The sequence below is a fragment of the Vitis vinifera genome, chromosome 6 (genome assembly GCF_030704535.1).
Source record: "Vitis vinifera cultivar Pinot Noir 40024 chromosome 6, ASM3070453v1".
In the NCBI taxonomy this organism is placed as follows: domain Eukaryota; kingdom Viridiplantae; phylum Streptophyta; class Magnoliopsida; order Vitales; family Vitaceae; genus Vitis; species Vitis vinifera.
The window spans coordinates 8,507,172-8,532,891 of record NC_081810.1 but is presented as its reverse complement, the minus strand read 5'-3'; the positions used below and the strand labels follow the sequence as shown (position 1 = coordinate 8,532,891).

The window sequence follows — 25,720 nt, the reverse complement described above, 5'->3', positions numbered from 1 at the left end:
AATGGCTTTGAACGACTAAAATTGGAAAAGATGGCTCTAAATGCCTATGAAGGAATATGGTGGCTTTGAATGCTAATGGGAGATTTGAAGGCCTACGATTCTAAACACCCATGAAAGAAAATAGTGGCTTTGAACACCTAAGGGGTGAAAATGGCTCTGGGTCATGAGCTCAAGGCTCCGAATGCTATGAATGAGTTTGGGTCATAAATAAAAAGAACGACTTTGGGTTGTGAGCTCAAGGCTCTGAATGCTAAGAATGACTCTAGGTCATAAATGAAAAGAACGACTCTAGGTCATGAGCTTAGGCCTCTGAATGCTAAGAATGACTCTAGGTCATAAATGAGAAAAATGACTCTAGGTTGTAAGCTCAGGGCTCTGAATGCTAAGAATGACTCTAGGTCATAAATGAGAAAAACGACTTTGGGTTGTGAGCTCAGGGCTCTGAATGCTAAGAATGACTATGGGTCATAAATCAGAAGAACGACTCTGGGTCGTGAGCTCAGGGCTCTAAATGCTAAGAATGACTCTAGGTCATAAATGAAAATAACGACTCTAGGTCGTGAGCTCAGGGCTTTGAATGCTAAGAATGACTTTAGGTCATAAATGAGAAGAACGACTCTAGGTCGTGAACTCAAGCCTCTGAATGCTAAGAATGACTTTGGGTAATAAATGAGAAGAACAACTCTGGGTCGTGAGCTCAGGGCTCTGAATACTAAGAATGACTCTAGGTCATAAATGAGAATAACGAATTTGGGTAGTAATCTTAGAGCTTTGAATGCTACGAATGACTCTAGGTCATAAATGAGAAGAACGACTCTGGGTCGTGAGCTTAGGGCTTTAAATGCTAAGAATGACTTTGGGTCATAAATGAGAAGAACGACTCTAGGTCGTGAACTCAGGGCTCTGAATTCTAAGAATGACTCTAGGTCATAAATGAGAAGAACGACTCTAGGTTGTGAGCTCAGGGCTCTGAATGCTAAGAATCACTTTGAGTCATAAACGAGAAGAACGACTTTGGGTCATGAGCTCAGGGCTCTAAATGCTAAGAATGACTCTGGGTCATAAATATTGAAAATGACTATGGGTTGTGAGCTTAAGGCTCTAAATGTTAAGAATGACTTTGGGACATAAATGAGAAGAACGAATCTGGGTCGTGAGCTTAGGGCTCTGAATGCTAATAATGACTCTAGGTCATAAACGAGAAGAACGACTCTTGGTCGAGAGCTCAGGGCTCTAAATGGAAATAATGACTCTAGGTCATAAGTGTGACTCCTTATTTGGAAAAAACAGATCTATGAAAAATCGAGTTTGGGTTCGAGGGTCAGGTTACTTATTAGAAAGGTACGGTAAAGACCGTTGCACCTCTTTAAGCCCCTAAAAATGGGTCTCTACTAAATAAGGTGAAACAAGCATGACAATTAATTAGGAGATCAATGAATACCAAAATGATCATAGATCAAAAGCAAGTCATGCTAACGAATAAATAAACAAAGTGAGAGTAAGAGCGTACCTTGGCAGTAGGTAATAAAGCGCTATCATGAAACATAGTTAGTGCACAATAATGAATACAAAATATATCACATGCATATCAAAGAGTAAGACAAAGATCAAACAATATTCATTAAGCATAGTAGTTGACAATCAGAAGAGAAAACTCGTAACAAGGGCCCCACCAAAGCCCAATTGATTTTGCATGAATTAATCCCACAAATTTCATTATTTTGAAATTATGAGAATTGCCTTCATGCTTATTTAAAATCAAGAGAAACAAAAAAAACATTTGAAAATGAAAGAAAATTTGCACAAATGCATGCCACAATGAGGATGGCAGCAGACTTAATAAAATCAGGATTTTTGGTGACCTAAAACCCTAATAAAGGATGAAAAGTTGTAGAATTGAAAAATATTTGAAAACTAGAGTGGAATTAAAACTATTCGAAAGAAAACTAGAGTTTTGAAATTTATTTGAAAATTAAAGTCTTGAAAATTATTTGAAAATTGGAGTTTTGAAAATGAAATTTGAATGAAATTGGATTTTTTAAAATTATTTGAGAATTGGAGTTTTGAAAGTTAAATTTAAGAATTGGAGTTTTGGAATTTAAATTTGAAAAAAATTGGATTTTTTAAAATTATTTGGAAATTGGAGTTTTGAAAATTAAATTTAGGAATTGGAGTTTTGGAAATTAAATTTGAAAGAAATTAGAGTTTTGAAAATTAATTGAAAATTGGAATTTTGAAAATTATATTTAGGAATTAGAGTTTTGGAAATTAAATTTGAAAGAAAATGGAGTTTTGAAAATTAATTGAGAATTGGAATTTTGGGCAATGATTTGAAAATTAAAGTTTTGAAAATTGAAATTTTAGAAAATTATTTAAAAAATGGAATTTTTAAGAATTAAATTGAAAATTAGAATAGAAATAAGATAATTGGAGAAATCGGAATTTTAAGAATCATTTAAAAGAGAATTTACGTAAATCAAACTTTGACATGTGAGGATAAAGAATAATTTTTCACCATGAGGGTTATCTTGATTTTTAATCATCTTCCCAAAGTCAACAATTTGCATCTGCCGTAAAGTGGAAAATGTGGCTGGACCAATCTGCAAAGCAATCATCAAGGTACCCATAACATCCCTCTTGGTGCTATCATACGCCCTGACTGTCTGAGTAGAAGGACCAAAATCTGAAGGCGCGAAACCAAGGGCTATAGCAGTGGCTAAAGGGCAAACATTCAGGGCTGAGCCGTTGTCCAGTAGGACAGACGGGACTCTACGGCCTGAACATCCAACTGTGATGTATAGACGGCGCACGTGGTCTAAACCATCAGGTGGCAAGTCATCATCTAAAAATACAATGCAAGTGGCCCTGCCAGCTGTCATCATATGAATCAATCCCTCCGGGGTAGTGGTGGTCTCTACGCGGATCTGGCTCAAAGCCCGAATCAATGCATCTCTATGTGTACTAGAAGATGCCAACAAACTCCAGATAGATATGCGGGCATGTGTACTCTGTAACTGCCTCAATATCTCATCATCCTCTCTCCTGTTCTCCTCACGAGAAACCGCGCCATCAAATGGCCTGGCTACTAGAGGTGGGGGCTGAGCTACTCTCCCACTACGGGTCACAATCTGTACATCTCTCCCCTCTAAATCATCATCATCTAGCCGTAGGATAAATGGGGCGGGCGGGCCCTGACGTGCTATGGCCGATGGTGCAATAGGAGTCAACTCAAATGGTATCCAATCTGAAATCAAACTGAATGGAGTAAAAGTCTGAGAACCCACTGTGTCAACCTCATAACCATCATCCAAAACAATCGGCTCTGGCACTCCATCATCCCAACTCATCATGTGTATGTTGTCATCCTCTACAAAATCTATATGATGTATACCGCCCGGGGGTGGTGGTACTGCATGTGTAGAGTGAGTCGGTAGAGGGTTCGTGGTTACACTTGGCTGCCCCAAGTTAACCAGACCCTGATCTATCAAGTCCTGTATAGCATGTCTCAAGGCAGCGCAATGATCTGTGTCATGCCCTGGGCCCTGATGGTAGGAACAATGTAGATCCATCCTGAAGCGTGGTGGCACAGGCTGGGGTACAGGCCTAGGTGCCAACTGAGTCAACAAACCACCCTCCATGAGCTTTTGGAACGCTCGACTCAAAGGCATACCTAGCTGGGAGAACTGTCGTGTCGGCCTCTGTACAGGAGGAATAGTAGTCTGTGGAGCTCGAGGCCGAGGATATAAGGTAGGAGGCCTCTCCGAGACCTGTGCAGCAAAAACAGGCTCTGGGGTCTGGTGTAGGTATGTAGGAATCATGGGCCTGGGTGGTCTATACTGAGCATAACGCTGCGGGTAATAGGCTCGTGAAGTCTGCCCGAATGTCTGATAGCGCCTGAGAGATCTCGATCCTACTAAATTGATAGCACTCACATCTCCTGGTCTCTGTCCTTCTAACGACTTCTTCCCCTTTGAATCAGAAGGAGAAGACTCAGGCCACAACCCTCTAGCAATGCCCTCCTCTATGCCATACAGGGCCTGTACCAAGGATCCAAAATCTGTACGAGGAAATCCCATCAAATGTCTAGCAAATCTAGGTTGTAAACTCCTCAAAATCATACTAATCTGGTCCTTCTCGGAAGGACGATCAACAATCTGGGCGATCTTCTCCCTCCATCGGGAGATAAATGAAGTAACTGACTCATCTGGCCCCTGTCTCAAGGCCTCCAACTCTCTCCTCGAGACATCAATGACAGTGTTAAACGCGAACTGTCTCAAAAACTCTTGGGCCAAGTCATCCTAAGTCCTACGGCGTGAAGCGTCTAAAAAAGCAAACCAACGCTGTGCTGCACCACTCAAGGACATGGGAAAAAGCATAATCAAATGGGCCTCATCCAACCCGTGGGCCCTCATCACACTACTGTATAACCTCAAATGAATCTTAGGGCAACCTATGCCCGTATACCTCTCAATCTCTGGCATCCTGAACTGAGTCGGTAAACTGACTACTGGTGCTCCATCAAAATTATCCCAACTGATGTCTCCATCCGAAACCCTCATCTGTCTCATCCTCTGCTCGAGTCTATCCATACGAGCATGTGCATCCTCTGATGCCTGAATGGGTGCTACAACAGGAAGTGGGGTAGCATCAGTCTGACTATGTAAAACATACGGTGTCGGGTGTGGAACTGGCTGACTGAGTGGAGGGGGTGGTGGTGCCGTAGAGTCATACTGTGCACCATCCTGAGGTGGGGCCTGCTGCCCGTCTATCCTCTGGCCAAGGCCGGCTATAGCCTCCTGAATCGAAGCCATGGCCGCAGCAAACTGGTCAACTGTGACTACCTGGGAGTCCATATCTCTCTGATCTACTCCTTGGTCTAGCTAATCTGATACTCTGGTCAACCTGCCTCTGACTCTAGTCCACGAAGGCGAATCCAGACTGGGCACCAAAAAATACTCCTATAAACACGGAAACACTAGATGAGACGTTGTACAAGGGTAACTCTGTAGAAACCGACTAAAAGGTAATCAAACATATAGCCCATGTATACCCAAACTGATACTCGTATCTGATCATACCAAAATGGGACTATGGAGAGGGTAATCGAACCCAATTGTAACCAAGGCAGCTCTGAAGGTCCACAGATGCATCCACGTGTAAGAGTGAAATCCTAATTGGGTCTAGGCTATCCTATAAGGTTGTGGTGGTTCTATAAGATAAAAAAAAAATGGGTGGATTAAAGGATCCCTAGCAGAAGCGATCGTACCCTCCGGCGGTACGCAACCCTCTGCACGCCTCCAAGGAGACGGGGTGCTTCCATGTAAGGTGGTCATCACCTCCACACATGCACTTCCTCGCGTTCCTAGGGGGTTTCTTAAGGGTGAAGGCTCTCCCATCTCTCAACACTCAAGGATAATCTAAAGTGCACAGTGAAGAATGTGGGTGCATCCGAAAAACCTAAGATCTAAAGTGAGATAGTGAACAAAGACAAGCAATCATACAATCATGCAAGAGAAAGGGTTGTCATGCAACAAGCAGTCATACCAAGCAAATAAGTATCATACAATCAAAGTCCTATCTAGCATACGTGAGAGTGAATCATGCTGAAGTGAGCAAGCAATCAAGTGATCATTCAAACATGCGAAGCGAATAAATATCAAACAAACAAAGTCCTATCCAACATATGTGATAGTGAATCATGCTAAAGTGAGCAAAACAATCAAGTGATCATCCAAGGCTATCAAACATGTTAAGATAGCAAACCAAACAAGCAAGCAAATCGAATCACCTTGCCTAAAAAAGAGGTACCCACTAATCGACCAATTAAACGCCACATTTTCCTTAACTAGTGTTCAAGCTTGATCCTCAAAATCCCCAGCGGAGTCGCCAATTTGTGGACCCGCATCTTTCACGTGCGCCCCCACTCGATCGGCGAGACTCGCTTTTTGTTCGTGAAAAATAATTTTTGGAAAAGTCGGAGTCGCCACTTATTTTATTTTTATTTTAAAGGGAAAATAAAACAAGAAAGAAAAACCCTAAAATGTGATTCCATAATTTTTGGAAAAAAGCATGTCTTTGAAAAACCCGAGTCTAAGTCCGGGGATCAGGTTACCTATTGGGAAGGTACCTTTAAAAGGTAGCACCCCTCTAAGCCCTATGAAGGTCTCTACTAACTAAGTTAAGGGGAATGTGGCAATTAACCGGTTAATTATGGATACCTAAGTAGACTAGATGATTTCAAAAAATAACATGCCGAATATGATCAAATTGCCATAAAAGAGAGTTAGGGTGCATACCTGGACGACTTCTCAAAGCGCTATCATAAAACATGAAAGTTAGTATTGAGATGCATCACACAACATGCATTTTATCAAAGAAAATCAAACAATCATCAAATGTATATCAAGACAATCAAATAGGATAGCAAGCATGGACATAGTACGCAATGACAATCATATTCATATGGTTTAGAAAGTGGGTGTTAGGGAATGTACCTGGATAGCATATATAACTTACAATGCACTTCCATGAAACATGGTTAGTGAACGATGAACAAATATAATTAAGCGAATATCAAAGAATAGAGTAAACCAATCATGAAGTCAAGTATGTGGGGCCCCCACCAAAGCCAGTTTATTTTAGCATGAATTAATTCCATAAATTCCATTATTCAGAATTACGGAATTTATTCTTTGCTTATTTTAAAACATTTTAAAATCATGAAAGTTATGAAAATTGCATGCCGAAGAGATTGACAACAAATTTTATTGAAAAATAGGATTTTCGAGACCTAAAAATTCTAAGGATAATAAACTATGAAATCAAAACAAGATTTTTATTTTGAAAATCAATTTTTAAAGATGTGCATGATGATGGGTATAAAGACTTGCGAGTTTTGAAGAGGGGTATAAGAAGGTGAGCCTGTAAGTCAAAATTAGGCAAGAGTGAGATCTTAAGCTTGGGGTCTTGAGCGGATCACTGAACCACACCTCTGAATCTGAAATTTCTGATTCTATCTCCCTTGGGATTGGCTTTTCATAGTCTCGGTTAAGCACAGGGGAACCATACCATACCGGTGGTCTCTTCCGTAGTACTTCATCTCAAGTATTGAAATGCATCGAGCGTCCAATTTATTTCGAATGGGTCAATGTCAGCAACCTCGAGACCAGCATTTCTTGCAGTAATTTGGATTGCAATAGCTGGACCTACACCAATGATGCTAGGCTCCACACCAAAAGAATCCTTCACGGTATCGAGATTTTCATGAAAACCGGGTTGTCTAAGCCACTGAGAAAGAGTGTACAAAAGTGGTATCTGACATTACTGTCTTTCGAAACAAGATTAATTCCCACCAGATCAGCAAGTTCATTGATTCGGCATTGCCATGTGACTGTCATAAAAGTCTTCAGATGCACAATGAAAAGACGGAAGGCTATAGTGGAGTAAGAGCCTATTCCAAACACGTGGAATTTCTACCAAATACCAAACTGTGCATAGTTTTAGAAATTTGATTAGTCTATCCAGTAAACTTGAAGATGGGAAAAGCAAAGACATAGATAGACACCCAACAACCTGCGGTGGCAGACAAAACAACCTATAATCTTTGCATTTAGCTTCGTCTTGCTAATTAAACCAAAGGAAATCTGCATGGGCACACCGCGGGTTTGACATTCCTACCAAGCTTGCCAAATAAACCACATGATAAGCAAGTCAACACATGAGAGGAATGGTTCAAATATTTGCTTCTTCCAAAATGCTGATATTGGATTAAAGCTGACTATAATTCCGAAACTGAATGCAAACACTGTACAATGGAGTTCATGTATTAGGTGCTCCTCAGATTGAAACTGGCATTATAACCCACAATTTCCACTTAATCAATATAATTCTGACCATCCATACTGACATTACTCATGTTTCTTGAGCCAATGCCTAATTCCAGAGCAAATCAACAGAGACCTTGGCATGGTTTTAAACTTCAGCCAAATGAGATGCGTGTGACAATAGCTTGACTTATGGATTGTGGCAGGTCAGCAGCCTGACCCATGGCTTGTGGTGGGACACCACCATCTGGCAGTCCAATGGATTCCAGAGGAATAATAGGCTGCTGAGTGGCCTGTGGTGAGGCACCCACATTGTCACTTATGGGGCCTTACGCATCGATGGCAAGCCCGGTGGCGATAGTGTTGTGCATCCCCGAAGCTGCCACTGCAATTCCATGCATGGCAGCCATGCTGAAACTCGCGTAGATAGCAACGACAATGGCAAATATCGGAATGATGTCAGACACGTATCCCGTTAGGAATGACTTTGCATAATAATAATCTGAAGAAATCAGCTGCGTCGTCCATCTACCAGTTCGTGAGTGAAGTTTTGCTCAAAAACCCATTTGCAATCTTCACATTTTGCTTCATCTCTGACGGAACCTTGATGCTATCGCTGAAGACGCGGAGACTGATGACGGTAGACTAGGACTGGTTGGACTGGTCTTGAAGGTGCATGACGAGCAGAGAGGTTGGGATAGATGAACATGGCTGGATGATGTATGACGAATAAAGAGTGGTGAAATGGGTATGAAAGAGTTTAAAGAGAGAGAAAAGGTGGTAATGTGGAATGGGTTTGATGGGTGCATGCATGGGGCATGAAGATGATGGTTAGTATGGAAGTGTGGGTATGATGAGCGAAAGAGAGAGATGAGATGGGTGCATGGTGGTGTAGAAAGAAAGGCGATCATACAAATGGGCATAGGTATGGCAGCCAATGGGTATCACCAAGTATGGTGGTGAAGAGAGGGAACGAGTGAGGGCAAATATGCATGGATATGAGATGACATGGGTATTGTGGTGTGGCGGAATAGTGATAATATGAGGAATAGGTTTTATGGGCATAGCAGAGAGGTAATGGCATGGAGTGATAATGGGAGCGTGAGTATGGTTATAGGAAGTAGTGACGATACTGCCATCATGAAGGGTAAATAAAATCCTCTGCAGAGCCATCTACAGAAGGTTATTCAGACAATCTCATGTAACTCCGCTTTGTCAATCCTTACCTGGTCTGGTATACACTTTCCATGGAGGTTAAAGAAATCAATATGGTGACATTGCCTTGGTCTTCTCTCTTTCTCAATACCAAGCACTGATAGAGACACCCTTATTTGGAGAAATTTTGAGGATCCAGTAGTACAAGGACACGCGCGAGTCAATTACAGCTTGAGTGCAGCAAACTCTCCATCTTAAGAAAACCCCTCCTCACAATTACTTTCTCTTTTGATGCTGTCATTACATCTTATGTTGTTTTCCCTTAAACTCTCCCATTTTAATATCCGAAGACTGAGAACCAATCTCTTGTGATACCCTTCCCCTTCAGACGAAAATGGAAGATCTGATGCCAGATACGTATGGATGCCAAGAACAGGGGATGAACAAAAAAAAAAAAAAACAGAGCAAGGATAAAAGGAAGCAAAATCAACCCATCCAAGCCTCATTTCATGTATTTATCAATGGGCTCGGATGCGAGAGTGGGTCAAAACAGTTTTTCTAATGAGTTTTAAAACCAAATCAAGACATAAACACCAATATTTCACATAAAATCCTAGAGGCAGAGGACACAAAACCAGTAAGAAAATAAGCATGAATCAAGTGAAAATCCTCACCAAACACCAAGATAGAAAACCCGTTAATATTCAGATAACCTAAACAAAAAAACATGAACGTGAAAGAGACCAAAACTTATGAAAATGATACTTGAACCTTCCTCTTTTCAATTAGCCTTTCTTCTCTCCAAGAGCTACTCTCTGTATAGCTTGTAGAAAAAATCTCCTTCACTACGGCAATGGAGACTTCTCGTTCCTTGTAGCTTCTCCCAAAACTCTTCTCTCAATTACCCTTCCACAGTGATGGAAGACACCGTCGGAAAAGCTCCCCTTTTCTCTGATCCTTTTCCTCTCTTCTTGAATGCAAAAAAATATCTTCTTTCTTTCTTGGTGCAGCTGCCTTTTCCCTCCAGAGAATCCTTTCCTTCTCAATGGTCCCGTTGACTCTACCAACATGGAAAGACAACTCACCAGCCCGGAGAGCCTCAATCATCCACGTCAGTCAAGCATCATTAGGACTCTCCCTCCTGAACATAGTCTTCATTCCGTCCAAATACCCATTGAACCTTTCCTTTTTCCATGCCAAAATAGCTTTGGTAATTTTCTTTCTTCATTCATTTCCTTCCATCAGAAGCACAATCAGCACATGCATGGGTGCATGCTTGCTTTCTTTCTCAGTTCATTTCCTTCCATACGTCTTCTCCTCTTCCAACCACCTTGGATCTATCCTTCAACACATGCATATCTTTGCCAATACATGTTTTCAACCTTCCCTTTTCTCTCCAGTGATGATTCCTTTGGTGAATTTCTCCACAAAAATATAAAGAAAATTAGACTTAATGAATGAATCCCAAGGTGTTTTAGAAAATTATAAAATAAACAAACAAATTAAATTAACAAAATAATTAAGTAAATAATGATAATAATAATAATAATAATAATAATAATAATAATAATAATAATAATAAGAACTCATTTCATGCAATTATAAAATAAAATAAATAAACAAAAATACAAATAATAATAATGATGAAATAGTATAAATATATCAAAAACTCACTTAATCTTAAAAGCAATCAATAAAATAAATAAATAAATAAAACAAGAAAACAAATCTAAGTGAAACTAAACCTTGAAAAGTGTTTAAGTGGGCCTAAGGCGGTACCTAATGGGCCAAGTGTGTCTAATGGGCCTAAGGTGCACTAAGTGAACCTAAAGTGATGCCTAATGGGCCAAGTGATGTCTAATGGGCCTAAGGTGCACTAAGTGAACCTAAGGTGTCTAAATGGACCTAGGGCGATGCCTAATGGGCCAAGTGTACCTAAATGAGCCTAAAGTGTCTAAATGGGCCTAGGATGGTGCCTAATGGGCTTAAAGGGCCTAAGTGGGCCTAGGGTGGTGCTTAAGTGTATCTAAGTCTAAATGGACTACCAGGAGTTGCAATAGAGTTCGATAAATCCCTCAACCATAGTCCCCAAGGTGGCTTAGAGTAGATAGGCTACACGAGTATTAATGGGCCACCAAGGAATTGCTGTAAACGACATGTGCGAGGAAGACAAAATAGAAGGTCTACACACTTTTATTTGATCATTTATTATGGTTTTATTTATTCATTTATTTTAATTTATTTTCATTATTATCAATCATTTTTAGTTATTTAGTTATTTAGTATTCTTACTTATTTGTTTATTATCTTGTTATTTATTCATTTAACTATTATTATCATTTTATATTCTCCGATTTATTTATTTAGTTATTTATTATCTATTTTATTATTTATTTATTTATTTAATTTAATAATTTGAAATTTTTATGGAAGAAGTCTACCATTGGAGAAGTTTTTGAAAACGGTAAAACTCTTTAAATGATATGCATGGATTGTAGGTGATATGCGTGGATTGGTATTGTTTGAAATTCAAAAAAAATGAGTTTTTCCGGTGCATAAGATAAAATTTGGAGAGAGGAAGACTCCTCACGTAGAAGGACTGTTATCTGCTATAAAAAAGCTCTAACAGATAGGTTTTGGGGGGGACTTTCGGCAGATAGAAAAAAAAAACAGAGAGAGAGAGAGACGGAAAAATTGGATTTTCAGAGAAGACTTTCTAGTGAGAAGTTGTCGGTGGAGAAGAAGGAGAGGGCGGTTGAAGAAATCTCAGACGACAAACCAGTGGGATCTCCTTGCCAGAAGAGAGCGTTCCTCGGTATGTTTGTTGAGAACTCCTTACTCAGTGTTATTATCACTTTGTTCTATAATTGGTTTCGTGTTCTAATTTGTGCTTGAGAGAGAGGGTGTATACACTCAAAGAGGAAGTTGTGCATGAGATTTATAAGAGTGGTGTACACTTAAAAGAGAGAGTAGCAGATTGGTAGACAAATGATAGTGATAGATATGTAGGGATGGTGGCAGCTAGTGGGGAAATTATATTGTACATCAGCTTCAGCACGTAAGGGAGTAGCCACCATTCTGACGTGAATTCCCCATTGTGCACCCTGTTTATGATTATCTTCCTACAAAATACACAAGACTTTGTCATCTCAGGTGCAGCTATAACATCAGTATACCTGTTGAGACCCCTTCCTACTGAGATTTCTTGATCTAAAATCGGTTTGTTAAAAAGAAAAGAACTACCCATCTTAGGTATTAAATAATTTAATCTTTGCTGCCAGTTTTCATCAAACCACTGACCCTTCAACTTCGAAAATTCATTTTGACAACTTTAGGATATCTGTAAAAATTTCCAGAAATTTTATGACTTTCCTCACTTCTTGAACTTGAATTTGAGGTTTTGTTTGAGTTAGAAAGTCATTCTGAGATAGAAAATATAAATGAGTCTTTAGGGGGACTCCATTTTCACATAGTTTTGGACACCCAAGATCTTTTGGAAAAAATAAAATACTAGAGGACTTTTTAAAATTGATTCAATATTTTTTCTCAATTATAAGCTTCTTGAAATTGATTTTAGACACATAAAATATTAGAAAATATGCATTTTTGAGGGAGATATGATTTTTCAAAGTTGTGCCTACTGCGCATGCTGGAGTTTGTACATCTGATTAGATTTATAGTTTTAAAAATATTTTTGAGTACTATTCGACCCCGAATTTATTTTTTATGTGATATAGACATTTTGAAATATGTGTGTGATTTTTTTATGATTTTATAGGATCATTTATTATTTTTTAAAAATTCATTTATGCACGTCACTTTTCCTTATCTAATCTGGACTTTGTAGAACCTTTAGGTGCCTTTGCGATAATCTGTCTTTTGAATGAGTGTTTGGCTTTCGGTATGTTAATCTAGGTGTGTAGGAGTTGTTTCCTGAAATTTTTTGTAATCAAATTCCACTCTAAGCCATTTTTTTTAGAAATTGTTTTACGATGCTTCATTTTCTAACCGCATGCTGATGGTTTTATACCTTACTTGAAATTGTTATTATTTTTGGAGTCATTTAATTTGTCTTAGCTCAATTTTGGCTTTGAAACTGTATATTAGACATAATGGATATTTCATATAATCTATGCTTGCCCTAACCAATCTAGCATTTTTCGAGGAATCTTATAAAATATACTTGCTATCCAGGTACGTTCTCTATCCTCTAATTCCAAAATTCTATGAAAATGCATGCTATCATGAGCTATGTCCATGCTTTGATTTAATTCTTGGGTGCTTAGATGTATGTTTGACTTGCTTGGATAAAATGCATGTTGCGTGCTATATCTCTATACTAACTTTGATGTCTTGTGATAGCGTTTGAAAAGTCGTTCAGGTACGCATTTCGATTCTCTCTCATGGTTTGTTTTCTTATTAGGCATGCAATATTTGAAATCACCTAGTCTACTTAGGTATCCATGATCAACCATTTAATTGCCACACTTCCCTTAACTTAGTCAGTAGAGACCTTTTTAGGGCTTAGAGGGATGCTACCTCCTAGAGGTACCTTCCCAATAAGTAACCTGATCCCCGGACTTAGACTTGGGTTTTTCAAATACATGCTTTTTCCAAAACTATGGAGTTACTTTTTAGGGTTTTTCTTTCTTGTTTTATTTTCCCTTCAAAATAAAAATAAAATAGGTGGTGACTCCAACTTTTTTTCAAAAATCAATTTTTCACAAATAAAAAGCGAGTCTCGCCGATCGAATGGGAGCGCACGTGAAAAATGCGAGTCCACACCTACTTTTCTATCAAACCTTCAAATATCACTTTCATCCCTTATCAACTCCCACCCGTTCTACTGTTCTTCGTTCATCCTTTGAAGTCGTTCAGAAAAAAAAAAAAAAAAAAAAGTCTCAATCTCAACCACCACCATGGCAAGGTGGTGGTGTCCTTGGCCATGCGTCTCATGTAGCTGAGCATGGAAGTCGTCCCTCACTTCTCCAAAATGAAGTGTTGTCCAACTTCTCCTCTGGTGCTCCTCAAAGGTGGCAGGAAAAAAAAAAAAGGTCTACAAGGTGATATGAAGATACGTTTTTAACCAAGACCATGTTGAGATCAAATTATAATCAATCGTTTTGGAAAGAAAATTTTATCTCAGGATTACCTTGACTTTTCGAAAAAAATATTAGGATTAAGAATAGGAATCAAATTCTTTATCATAAATTAACATATAGAGAAATTACAAGTATCATTACCGTAAAAGGCTATGATTATAATCTTAAGCAAAAAAATGAAATTTACACAAAACATTTATAAAAATGAGTTTGAAATATTTTGTAGTCGTTTGGATTTAGTCAAAAGGAAACTAAACCTTTATATAAGCAACATAAGACAAGTCAAATAGTAAAAAAACCAAATAAAGAAAACTTTTATTGTAATAAAATTGAAGATATGAAAAATGAAGATAAAATGAAAATAAAAGATTTAGACATAATGTAAGTTCGTAAGAAAATAAAAACTCCTACACATTCAAATCCAATTTACTTTAAGTTTGGAAAAGTGGGGCATATTAAAAATGATTGTAAGATAAAAAGGAAAATCAACAACTTGAATATTTCATATAAGTTAAAAGATATGTTATGTGATTTAATGTTAAACACTTTAGAATTGGGATCCATGATTAAATCAGACGATCAAGAAGTTATTAACCAACTTCAAGATACTAAAAAAAACCTAAGTCAAATATATAGTAATCAAGAAAAATGTATTAAAGGCAATTGTGATTACTAACCCAAGATTATAAATATTATTACCAAGGAGCAAGAATTAATCTTAGAATTACTTAATAAAGAAGAAGAGTCTTTAGTAAAATTAGAACTATATGAAATTATTAAGAAATTTTTTTTATAAACCAAAAAATAACAAAATTATAAATTCCTATACCTTTGATGAAATTTTAACCAGATTTAACCATAAGACTTCTAAAGAAGTAACTATTAAAGATCTTTAGGAAAAAAAAAAAAGATAATATAAATTAGAAGTTCAAAAATTAAAACAATACACCAATATAGGATTATGACATCCAAGAACAAATAAATAAAATTTTAAATAATAAAAATAAAGAAATTTTAAAATCCTCTAAGGTTAGTAAAGAATTTTCAGATTCATACCTTAACGGTGTAAATAAGGTCATTTTTCAAAAATTGAATGTTTCCTTAATAATTGTGATTAACAATGAATTTATCATTAAGACTATTGCTTTAATAGATTCAAGTGCAGCTTTTTAAATTGCATCCAAGAAGAATTAGTCTCAACCAAGTATTATGAAAAAATAAAAAAAGTCCTCTATGTTGCTAATGAGGTCAGACTTAAGATTAATTACAAATTGTTTAAGACACACATTTGTAATCAAGGAATATGCATCCAGTTGCCCCTTATTTTGATTCCCACTATGTAATCATGAGGATCTTGAAGATATAATAAGTAGAGTATGCAAACTCAGGATTATCAAATTTATTTGGAATATGCTTAATTTTGATTAATCAGGTGTTAACAAGGATAAATTCATAAAAATCTCTTATTTTTAAGAGATCACCAAAAGGATAATGAAAATGATCAAAAAATATTTTCTTGGCAATCTTTCTTAGATTTTGACTAAAAAAATTATTTATTAATATCCATAATAGTTTATTAAGATCTTTTTGCTAATACCGTGATTTTTTAGAACTTGGTGTGAGGTTGACAACCTCTATAATTTGGTTTTTAAATCTTAATGAATGTGATGTAACTTTGGTTCGAGGAGAAGAAAATTAAACAAATTGTTTAAAGGTTTGAGACCTAGAAATGGTTGAAAAATCCTTGATCTTAACATCAAAGACAATTGAATCTAACATGTCAATATCTCTTAATCTTATTATGAAATTAAGATAACACTTTTCAAAATTTTAAAAATTTGAAATTTCCTTTTTGGTTTTTAATTTCTTAGTTGAATATTTGAATACGAATAAAAACCAACTACACTAAAATTTATTTAAAATTTATACAATTTTAATTTTTTTTATATTAAAAAGAAAAGAGAAGAAATAGATTATAAAAAAATTATCGAGTTAAATGATTGCCTTGATTTTATTCCCTTATAGGTTTTTTAAACTTTGGAATATCCAAACAAGCCTTAAAGCGATTTATTTATTTATTTATTTATTATTATTATTATTATTTTATATAAAAAGTTAATTAGGATTTAGGGCAGCTAAATTACGATCCCAAAACCCAACGGGCCCAACCCAATGTGCCTTCTGATATATGATTGGGCTCGACTGTTGTAGATATTCCAAGCCCATCTTAAGGATCTATTGGGCCTAGAGAAAAGTCTAGGGATCCATACTCCATCAGCCCTCCCAGTTCACCTCTTGTATCACTGGTGAACATGGTCGTCTCTTCTCTGCGGTTCCCGCTCTTCCCATGGATTATCTCGAACCATACTTCCAATCTTCGTTTCTCAAACCCTAGGATTCTCCCTCAGTGGTCGCTCCATTGTTCATCTTCTTCATCTTCAACTGTCACCGAGTCCAATCCGGACCAGTCGGTCCAGAAATGGGAATCTTTTCGGAAAAAGAAAGTGGTAATGCGGGTCGGATATGTCGGCACCAATTACAGAGGTGAAAATGAAAATTAAGCTCTTCTTCTCCTTTATTTTTATTTTTTTTTTTCATTTTATTCATTTGTTTGTTTAATTTTTATTTTCAGGTTTGCAAATGCAGCGAGATGAAAGCTCTTTATCAAGTAAGATATTCTTCGTTTTTTCTAGTTCCTAGAAAATCTGGTTTCCCAAAAAGTACTTGTTGTATGGATATCATATATGTCATAGACAAAAACTAAGTCAGATTTCATGAAAACGTAGAATCAAAATTTTCTAAGGAAATCTTCTTACCACATATTTTATTCATTGGTATAGATTTAATGATTATGTAATGGTTCAAAAACTTCACGCCTGGCGTAGATGAGTTTTTTTTTTTTTTTTTTTTTGAGCCCTCTGCTTGACTGCTCAGAAAACGGAAGGAAAAAACAAAGAAGAGAGAAATGAATTGTTGCATTTTTTTTTTTTTTGTATTGGTTTCTAATATGTGGGAAAACTCACCTAAACTAAGCTAAATGATCGAATTTAGGCTCATTTGTGGAGGTTTATTCCCCCAATCCAAGGTTCAAAATTATTATTCACATTTCATGCTCCACACTTCCTCATGAATCAAATGGGGCATTTATAGTCCTTTGAAAGAAAAAAATTATCCTTCTCAGTGACCAAGCAGAAGGTAAAGGCCATTACTCCTTTTTCTTGCCGCATTTGTTAAAAAGAGTTTCATGTAAGGTTGAATAGTTTCCTTTGCAAATTAGCACAATTTGTTCTAATCTATGTTTCTTGTGCCTGCAATTGTTTTTATGTGCTTTTGGCACTATAGTGAGGTGTTTTATCAGTTCATAATGTTTAATATGGAAGAGACCAAGTGGAGTATATTCCATTAATATTTAAGTTATGGCATTAGTCTGCTTTCATTTTTTTGGGCATGCATACATGGGCGTCCCACCCATATCATATTGGCTTTGCAGTATGTAATCTACTGTTATGCTAACCTTTGGTGTCTTGAGCTTGCAGATGTTATTAATAAGGTCATAGTAAAACTTTAAATTTGGGAGTGCACAACAGACTAGCATTTTGCTGTATTCTTTTTGTTTTATGGAACAGTAGGTCTGACCTTATGCAATATATATTTTCCCACTAATCTGGATCTCCATATTAAAGGCCCTATATAGTATCACTTATCTTTTACTCTGTTAAGTTTAAAGAAACAACTGTTTAGAAGTTTGAATGATGATTCCTGTGCAATACATTGAATACATGGGCCCCTTCATCATCCTAGCTAGCATGGATGGGATTTCACTAAGGTACTACAATTTTGAAAATGTAGCTATTGAAGGAGAATTGGAAACTGCTGTGTTTAAGGCCGGGGGAATTCGTGATAGTAATTATGGGAATCTACACAAAATTGGGTGGGACAGAAGTAGCCGAACTGATAAAGGAGTAAGTTGCTTATAGTCATCCATGTTAATTTGATATTGTGCTTGCTCTACTTTTTGATTTGTAGGATAAGTTGATCATGGGAAAATATTCCAGGTTCACTCATTGGCAACCATGATATCCTTAAAAATGGAAATACCAGCAAATGCATGGAAGGAAGATCCTAATGGCATTGCACTTGCGAATTATGTTAACTTTCATCTTCCTAACAATATCAAAGTTTTCAGCATTTTACCATCACAAAGGTGAGATCTCAGGTTTTCGTTTTCTCCATAATTCAAAATCTCATGAACTTTTCTGCATAAAAAGAAGGTTCTTGTAGTTTGATGATGAACCAATAACATGCATCTAGGACTTTATGGTATCTATAAGTCATATAATTAATGTTATTATCAAAAAACATGCTGTGACATGATTCTTAATATGGTAGAGTTAAAAACATAATGGGAAGTAATAGACACAAAGAACCACAACAACTCCAATTTGTAAAGTAGTTTAAAAGATGAAGAACAGCTGGTAATTGTAATGGAATATTTGACCTATCAAAAAAAGTAATTGTAATGGATATTTGGAATGTCATGCATCTTAAAGAAAATACCTCAAAACTCAGGAACATGTTTCAATGTATCAATGTGTCAGAAATATTGGTCAAGACCAAACTTATCAGAATCACTATCATTCTTCTATGTGGAGTCTATTAATTGACATTTTCATTATTGTTACAGGAAACTCATGTCCCCATCTGGAGTATAACTCATTGTCTTCAATCAATATATCCATAAGAAAGAAGTTTATTTATATTTGCTTTTCTGCTTACTGATTCAGTTTTCTAACCTTCTACATCGGTCAACTGTTTTCAGGAGCTTTGATGCTAGAAGGGAATGTGATCTTCGGAGGTATTCTTACCTCCTCCCAGCTGAAATTATTGGAATTAAAAGTAACTCCAGTGCTTCAGAAATTGATCATCATATAGCAGAGTTCAACGACATATTGAATACTTTTGAGGTGGGAGTTTTCTTTTTAATTTTATGTAAATTTCTCCTTTTGGGGAACGGTTGAAAACGGTTCCTATTGGAACCTAATCAAGTTCCTTTTCTTTCAAGGTAACTCTTGCATGACCTGCTGGCACATGACTCACACATGATTAGCACATGGATGGGACATGACTGCCACATGGCTGGCACATGACTTCATTGGCCCTTTAAGATGTATGCAGAGAGGTGCACTTACTGCACTTCAGCAGCTGGCTGGCTGGCTGGCAGGCTGGTTACTAGTTTATTGGTCTAGTTCCTGTATGATTCCAGGATCTGCTGTTCCACACTTTTACATGGTGATAATTGTTATGACGAATTACTAATGTGGGGATATTATTGATTATGAAGAACTTATGGCCTCTAATAAAGGCCTCCAGAAAGGTGGGTACTGCCCACCTTATTATTTCATGTTGATGTCATTTTCGTTTCTGAAGCATAGTTTATGGTCCATATATGGCATAAAAATGACATATATAGAGATTGTTGCTAGAGGTTACTCATCCACCCATGTTGTGTTTGTTGATGGTCTTTGCAGGGAGAACATCCTTTCCAAAACTACACAATACGGTCTAAGTACAGGAAACAGTTTCCTGCAAAGCAATCTCCTGGTAATGGTGGAGTGTTCAGAAGAGCAAAATCATCTGGTGAGGCATCAACTTCTGAGTTTGAGGTAAGTGATGGAGAAGAAAATTCTGGAATCAATGGAGTGATTTCATCAGATTATGATGAGGGAGAGAATCAAAATTCATCAGAGTCCACCAGCTTTGTTGAACATCCAGTTGGAAGTTCCAATAATAATGAGAAGGGTTTGAAGGAGCAAAGTCCCAAATTAGTTGTTCGTGCAAGATGGCTACATGGACCTGATGAGAGAGATAGAATTAGTGCTTCCCACTTCAGAAAGATTTTTAACTGTTCTTGTGGAAAGCTGGAGAAATTTCTTGGATTAGATTACGTTGAGCTTTCCATTTGTGGAGAGTCTTTCATGTTGCATCAAGTAAGTATCTTTAAATATGTTCACAGGAAATTTTTTTCCATTTTATATTCCCTATTTAGTAATGTTGATGGAATGAATATCTATTGCCTGGTGCAACTCCTGGAAATATTAACTGTAACGTGTCTGGTGCAGAGGACCTTTAATAACATTTTCACTATCTTCATGAGATCACTGCTGAAATGATGTCTAAGGCTCCATTTGGATTATCGAAAGTACTATGGAAAGAAAAATATAAAGGTAAATGAAATATAATGAGAAGTTTTAAAAAAATTTATATATTTTTGAATTCTTTATTCTCTATGAAGAAAAGGAATAATAGGGGAGAAGCATTGTAGAAAAAAATTATTGAATTCAAACTTGGGGAAGTATGATAGAGAAAAACTATGTAACCCCTTATTTTCTTTCCTTCCTACTTTCGTTCATACTTTCTATGATCCAAATAGAGCCCAAGTTAAAGCTGGTACCATCTGTCTTAGGTGGAGTTGAGCTGGTGAAATGTTCCATTTAGAGGTTGGACATAGAAAATGCATGCTCATGCACTTTATTTTCACTTTTATTGTAGATATCAGAAATAGGTCACTAAACTAGTCGATCCAGTGACCTTTCATGGTCATTTTTCCTTGAAGTTGCTTTCTAACATCCTTTTAATACAGATATTATGTTAAATTTCTGTTTCATGTCTGAAATATACCATCACTTCGTTTAAAATAACACAATTTAAGTTCCTAGGTTGTGATCCATTTGGAGTTAAAATGTTCAAAATTGGAGGGTTATAAACTTGTAACAATCCTGTGGTGAATGATTTCTTTAACCTAGGTGGTATCCAAATGTCCGATAAGAATTGGCAAATATTCTTGAAGTTCTTAAGATTAGGTCAATTGAACATTTTCATTATTATTTTTTCTTTCGGGGGTTAGAGAGCTAGCTTCTACTTTGTTTTGCCAATTTCTCAACATTTAATGCATCACATTTGTCCAGATCCGCAAAATGGTTGGGACTGCAATAGCAGTAAAACGGGAATTACTCCCAAGAGATATTTTGACATTGTCATTGACCAAGTTCTCACGGATTGTCCTGCCCCTTGCCCCTTCTGAAGTTCTAATTTTGAGGGGTAACAGTTTCTCAGTGAGGAAAAAACCTGGCAATGTAAAAAGGCCTGAAATGCTTACATTGATGGAATCTGAGGAAATTCTCAAGTCTGTTGATGAATTCTACACATCTGTAATTTTGCCTCAAGTTTCAAAATTTTTGGACCCTTCAAAGTCTCCTTGGCACGACTGGCTTGAGAACCTAACTCTGTCAAGCATTCCAGAAGCTGAGTTGGATGATGTCAGGACTGCTTGGAAACTGTGGAAGGAAAATTTCCGGAGTAGAACCAAGGTTATGTCCATGTGAGTAACAAGGTAAAATTTTCCTTTCTAATATTGACTATGCTATTGGTATCTCAAATTATGGTGTTATTTGTTTTTTATTTACTAGAGGCTTCTCTCTGGTTAGCACCCTGATGTTTCTTTCTGTTCCAAATCCCAAACACCACATCATGGTCTTGAAGGGTGCTTCTGTCATTCTGCCAGAAAGAAAAGGACAACAGAACCCTGGAAATCACCCTGATTGTTCTGCAAAATGATGGAAATCCTCTCCATACATGATGTGTTGCCTCTTGGTTGGGAACTAAAGAGCCACAGACAAAACCCTGTGCTATTTAATTACTTTTGGAAGTGACATTGTATAAAATGCATGAAGTGTTAACATTCTTTTTGAATGAAAGTAGACAAGGCACAATATGAACAAATAAACTATAAAAAAGGAAAAAAGAAAGAAGAAAACATAATGAAACTCTTTTCTTTTACATACGGTATAAACTTGGTACTTACCTAAAAAATGCAGTATACACTTGTTTTGTTTTTATGACCCAATATATGATACCATGTTCTGTGTTCCATGTGACAGGGACTGCTGTAATTGAGCCTCCCTGCTACCTGCTGACTTGTACAATATTGAGCTGGTTGATGCTTGTTTGGATTTGATCACAAGATGAAAGATTGGATATCAAGGTATATTATGGGGGTTCACATGGCAAATTGTTCCCTTGGAAGCTTTTCGACAAAAGAAAACATCAAAAGAGGATGTGATGGAATTTCACTGAAAATCAGGGCCGACCAGCATTCAGCACAATGTTCAGCAAGAAGTCACAGACTTTCACAGCTTGGCACTTGCTAGTTTCTACCACATGTTCTCTTCATCTTAGGGTAATTTTGCCTAGAGCTAGAAATCCCTTATGTGCTTAGGGTGAAAACCTGTTGATGTTTTGAACTAGCTTGTACCATGTCTACAACTTTGATAGATTACAGAAAATTGAGTTTGATAAAGCATCTTTTCACAATTTCTCGTGCTTCTCCCCTCTCCTTTTTGCTGTGACTACAAGGTTTTCAGGGCGTGGGGAGTATGATCTAGATGGTGTTTTTTGTGCCTTGAGGGGCTTTGGGTGCTGCTCAATGTGAAGATGTGCTGGCTCTCCATAGTCCCGGACATAATAATAACCTGTATTCCTTGGTTTTGGAGGACTTTGGTGGTGGGAACTGGGGACTGTGAACTACCCTCCAAAACTCAACCTGAATTTTGAGACAAAAGGCCAGGCGCATATGGAAAAGGTTTGAGGCTTTGAGCTGATGCCATCAACTCTGGTGTTACCCACATCCTTCAAACTTTGGCATTCCCTGAAATACCTGACATTTATCAAGTGATTCTGAAACTTAAATGGACCTACCATCTTTCACTGCTTCATAGCAGGGAGGATCTACCAGGCTTGTCAATGATAAAAGTCTTACGGACCCTACCACCATTGTATTGAAGGAAGAAGCAGCATATACAGACTCTTGCCCCCACTGTCCTATCTGGTAATAGAATTTGCTTTCATTTTTTTACCCATCCCAAACACATTCAATAAAAAAGAAGACAACCCATTTTAGTACCATTGAAGAATCAGCATGGACTGTGTCCTAAATCTCCCCCATCATAGAAATATAACAGTGATCATTGCATTTCAGTTCCACCCCATTTTCATTCTCTTGAGAAAAAGAGTCCTCCCTACCCTAGCCATGCTTCATGTCATGCAGTCAGAATCTCTCTCTCTCCATTTCGAATCATTGTCCATGTTTGTATAGAAGGACTGCCTCTCCAGTTAAGGAAACAAATACTGAAATTTTCTTCACTCTCAATTTTTTTCGTCATCGATCCATCATCATTTCTCGATTTCGGGCATCTTTTATGTATGTTTTCCTCCTAGTTTGTTAGGAAAGCAAGAGCTGAATGCATTCCTGCAGGGCTCCAAAGACGGTCTTCCTGTGCTTTCATTGAGATTTGGTGGCATCATTGTATTTTGGACATACAACAGCCATAGTGGTTATATATATATATATATTTATATTTCAACTGGAATTAACCTCCTCTTTTGAATCCTTAATGTTCCAATTTACTTGATTATTATTTGTATTACAAATCTGATTGTGAGGCTATTACTGAATTACTAAATTAAACTATCAGAAAAAAGGTATGGAGTGATCACATGTAAAGGAGTTAGGGTTCTCTGTCATTTTTTCTGCTTGCAAGCATGAAAACAGATTCACTCACATGTTAACCTAGTAATGAATGTCTAGTGTTTGGAGCATTTTGCAATCATTGATTCACATGTAAAATAGATATATGTATAATAGTAAAATTTTCCTTCTCTAGACAACTTTATCAACCCACCTACAAAATGGCAAAAGGAAACGAAAATCTAGGGAAAAAAGAAAAGAAAAAAGAAAAAAAAAAAAGGAAAGAAAGCAAGAAAGGAACCAATTCAAGCTAAAGGATCAGTTTGATCATTCTTGCTCGCTGCTTTCGTTCCAGTTCTCGATAGCTCGTAAAACTGCTTGTTTCACGACCTGAGCATCTACATGTTCAACTTGTCCTTGAGTATTTTCCTGCAGAATTAATGAAATTTGGATTGTTGAGAGCTCAACCTGGGTAATATGTATATATACACTCAGACCCACCAAACATATGTGGGCTGCTTTTATATGCAGATGTGCCCGCCATGTGTAAATCTTTATGGAGAGCAAGAAAGTATATTGATGTTGTGTAAAGGTGAAAGTGAGAAACAGACAAAAAGATTTTGATCTCTTACTTTTCCTCCAACTGCTTCTAGATGGAAACTGCTTGAACAAGAAACCCTAGCTTGGAGCACTTCAAGGCCTAGTTCCTCAAAGGCTTCTAATATGAAAACAAGCAGACCTGGGCAGCTACTCTCTGTGAGTACATTAATCAGATAACCCTTTTCTTTAGCTTCCACTCTAACCTGCTGAAACACATACGGAAAACCCATGTAATAATCAATTCCGTTTAGTGAGAAATCAGAAATAAAACCCCCATGCAATCAGCAGAATTAGAAACCAACCACAGGCATTGGAATTTGTTCATCACTGGAGTTTTGTGCCACGGCAACTTCTTGATTCAGTCTTTCGACCTTTTGCTTCAGTTCTTCTATGTACTTTGATGCATCCAATAGAATTGAGGTTTTGCTGTGCTGCAAAGACAAATAAAGCCACACAAAGAGAGGCAATATATTAGAACCTGGGTAGGAGAACATCCAAGGGAACTGGAGCCTATATTCTATGCATGCTTCAAGAAAACTGCTACTTGTTCTAATGATTAATTGTAAGCCCTTTTGTATTATAAAACTGTCTTGCATATTGATAAACTCATCATCCCTCAATTCCCTTGCAGAATCAGAAAATAGAAATATGATAGAGAATTCAAGATAAATCATAGAGATTTAAAATCATATATATGTTGCATAGATATATGTAATCAGAAGATTAAAATCAAGATGAGAAATGAGTATGACAATGTTCAAGAAAGATAGGCCTTGAAAGTGAGAGAGATGAGAAATCAAGGGCTCCAGCAAGAGAAAGGATGGAAGAAACTTTAACGATTAAGAAAAGAGGGGACAAAATGGGGTTCCGAGCTTTGTTTCAAACAATTATCCAAGAGGCTTGTATCGGTGACCAGGAAACTAGGAAAGCCAAAGAAAAGAGATTGAAGTTTCAGAAATTTAGGGAATTACTGCATGGGAGTTGGTGATAGAACGAAGGAGTTCCAGCTTCTTGAACATGGCAGCTCTCTTTTGCTCCCTAGAAATCATCACTCTCTCCCAACTTTGGTGCTGACTAGCTCTTTATATAAAAATGGAGATGAGAACTAAGGATCAGCTCAACATCATATTAGCTGTTCTTCATTTACCAAGCTACCCCTTCCATTCCCATAATCACCTTTCTAAGCAAAAAATTAAAGTAACAAATTAAAAGGAGAAACTACAAATATTACATCTTAATTAATTTTAGCATTAACAAACCTGGTTGTCTTTCTTCAAGGATATGGAGTTTAACAACTTATACAATGATGGGGTTATGTTTAATAAGATGTAAGCTTAAAAGCTTGATTTCGGTTTTCATTTTTGAGATATGATTTCCTCCCAAAACAAATATATACAGGAGGTTTAGGGAAAGATTGATTCTAATGGTGGAATTATATGGTACATTGCCTTCAAACAATACCTATATATAGCTTGGTTGGTCATAGAATAATGGCTTAAGTACCAATAAGTATGAAT

General features: G+C 37.0%; 3 protein-coding genes across 4 annotated transcripts; 1 reads left to right on the top strand and 2 right to left on the bottom strand.

Annotated features, from left to right (window-relative positions):
• Nucleotides 1-2,444: 2,444 nt before the first annotated feature.
• Nucleotides 2,445-4,853, bottom strand: LOC104879602 (uncharacterized). The gene is made up of 3 exons (XM_010653120.1): nt 4,336-4,853; nt 4,121-4,236; nt 2,445-4,057 (listed from the first exon to the last, which is right to left on the bottom strand). Exons 1-3 carry the CDS (start codon nt 4,851-4,853, stop codon nt 2,445-2,447), a joined length of 2,247 nt encoding a protein of 748 aa, XP_010651422.1.
• Nucleotides 4,854-16,343: 11,490 nt separating this feature from the next.
• Nucleotides 16,344-22,450, top strand: LOC100241658 (putative tRNA pseudouridine synthase). Its single transcript, XM_010652534.3, has 8 exons — nt 16,344-16,624; nt 16,713-16,748; nt 17,930-18,042; nt 18,136-18,284; nt 18,900-19,044; nt 19,609-20,067; nt 21,046-21,458; nt 22,018-22,450. Exons 1-8 carry the CDS (start codon nt 16,393-16,395, stop codon nt 22,031-22,033), a joined length of 1,563 nt encoding a protein of 520 aa, XP_010650836.1. The 5' UTR covers nt 16,344-16,392; the 3' UTR covers nt 22,034-22,450.
• A 1,299-nt stretch (nt 22,451-23,749) lies between these two features.
• LOC100241616 (uncharacterized) lies at nt 23,750-25,298 on the bottom strand. Of its 2 annotated transcripts, none has more exons than XM_002270404.5 (4): nt 25,175-25,298; nt 24,506-24,634; nt 24,236-24,406; nt 23,750-24,032 (listed from the first exon to the last, which is right to left on the bottom strand). In XM_002270404.5, exons 1-4 carry the CDS (start codon nt 25,250-25,252, stop codon nt 23,931-23,933), a joined length of 480 nt encoding a protein of 159 aa, XP_002270440.2. In that variant the 5' UTR covers nt 25,253-25,298; the 3' UTR covers nt 23,750-23,930. The 2 variants fall into 2 exon arrangements, with proteins under 2 accessions (XP_002270440.2, XP_010650838.1); XM_010652536.3 differs by having other exon boundaries at nt 24,236-24,409; nt 25,175-25,294.
• Between the last annotated feature and the right edge of the window lie 422 nt (nt 25,299-25,720).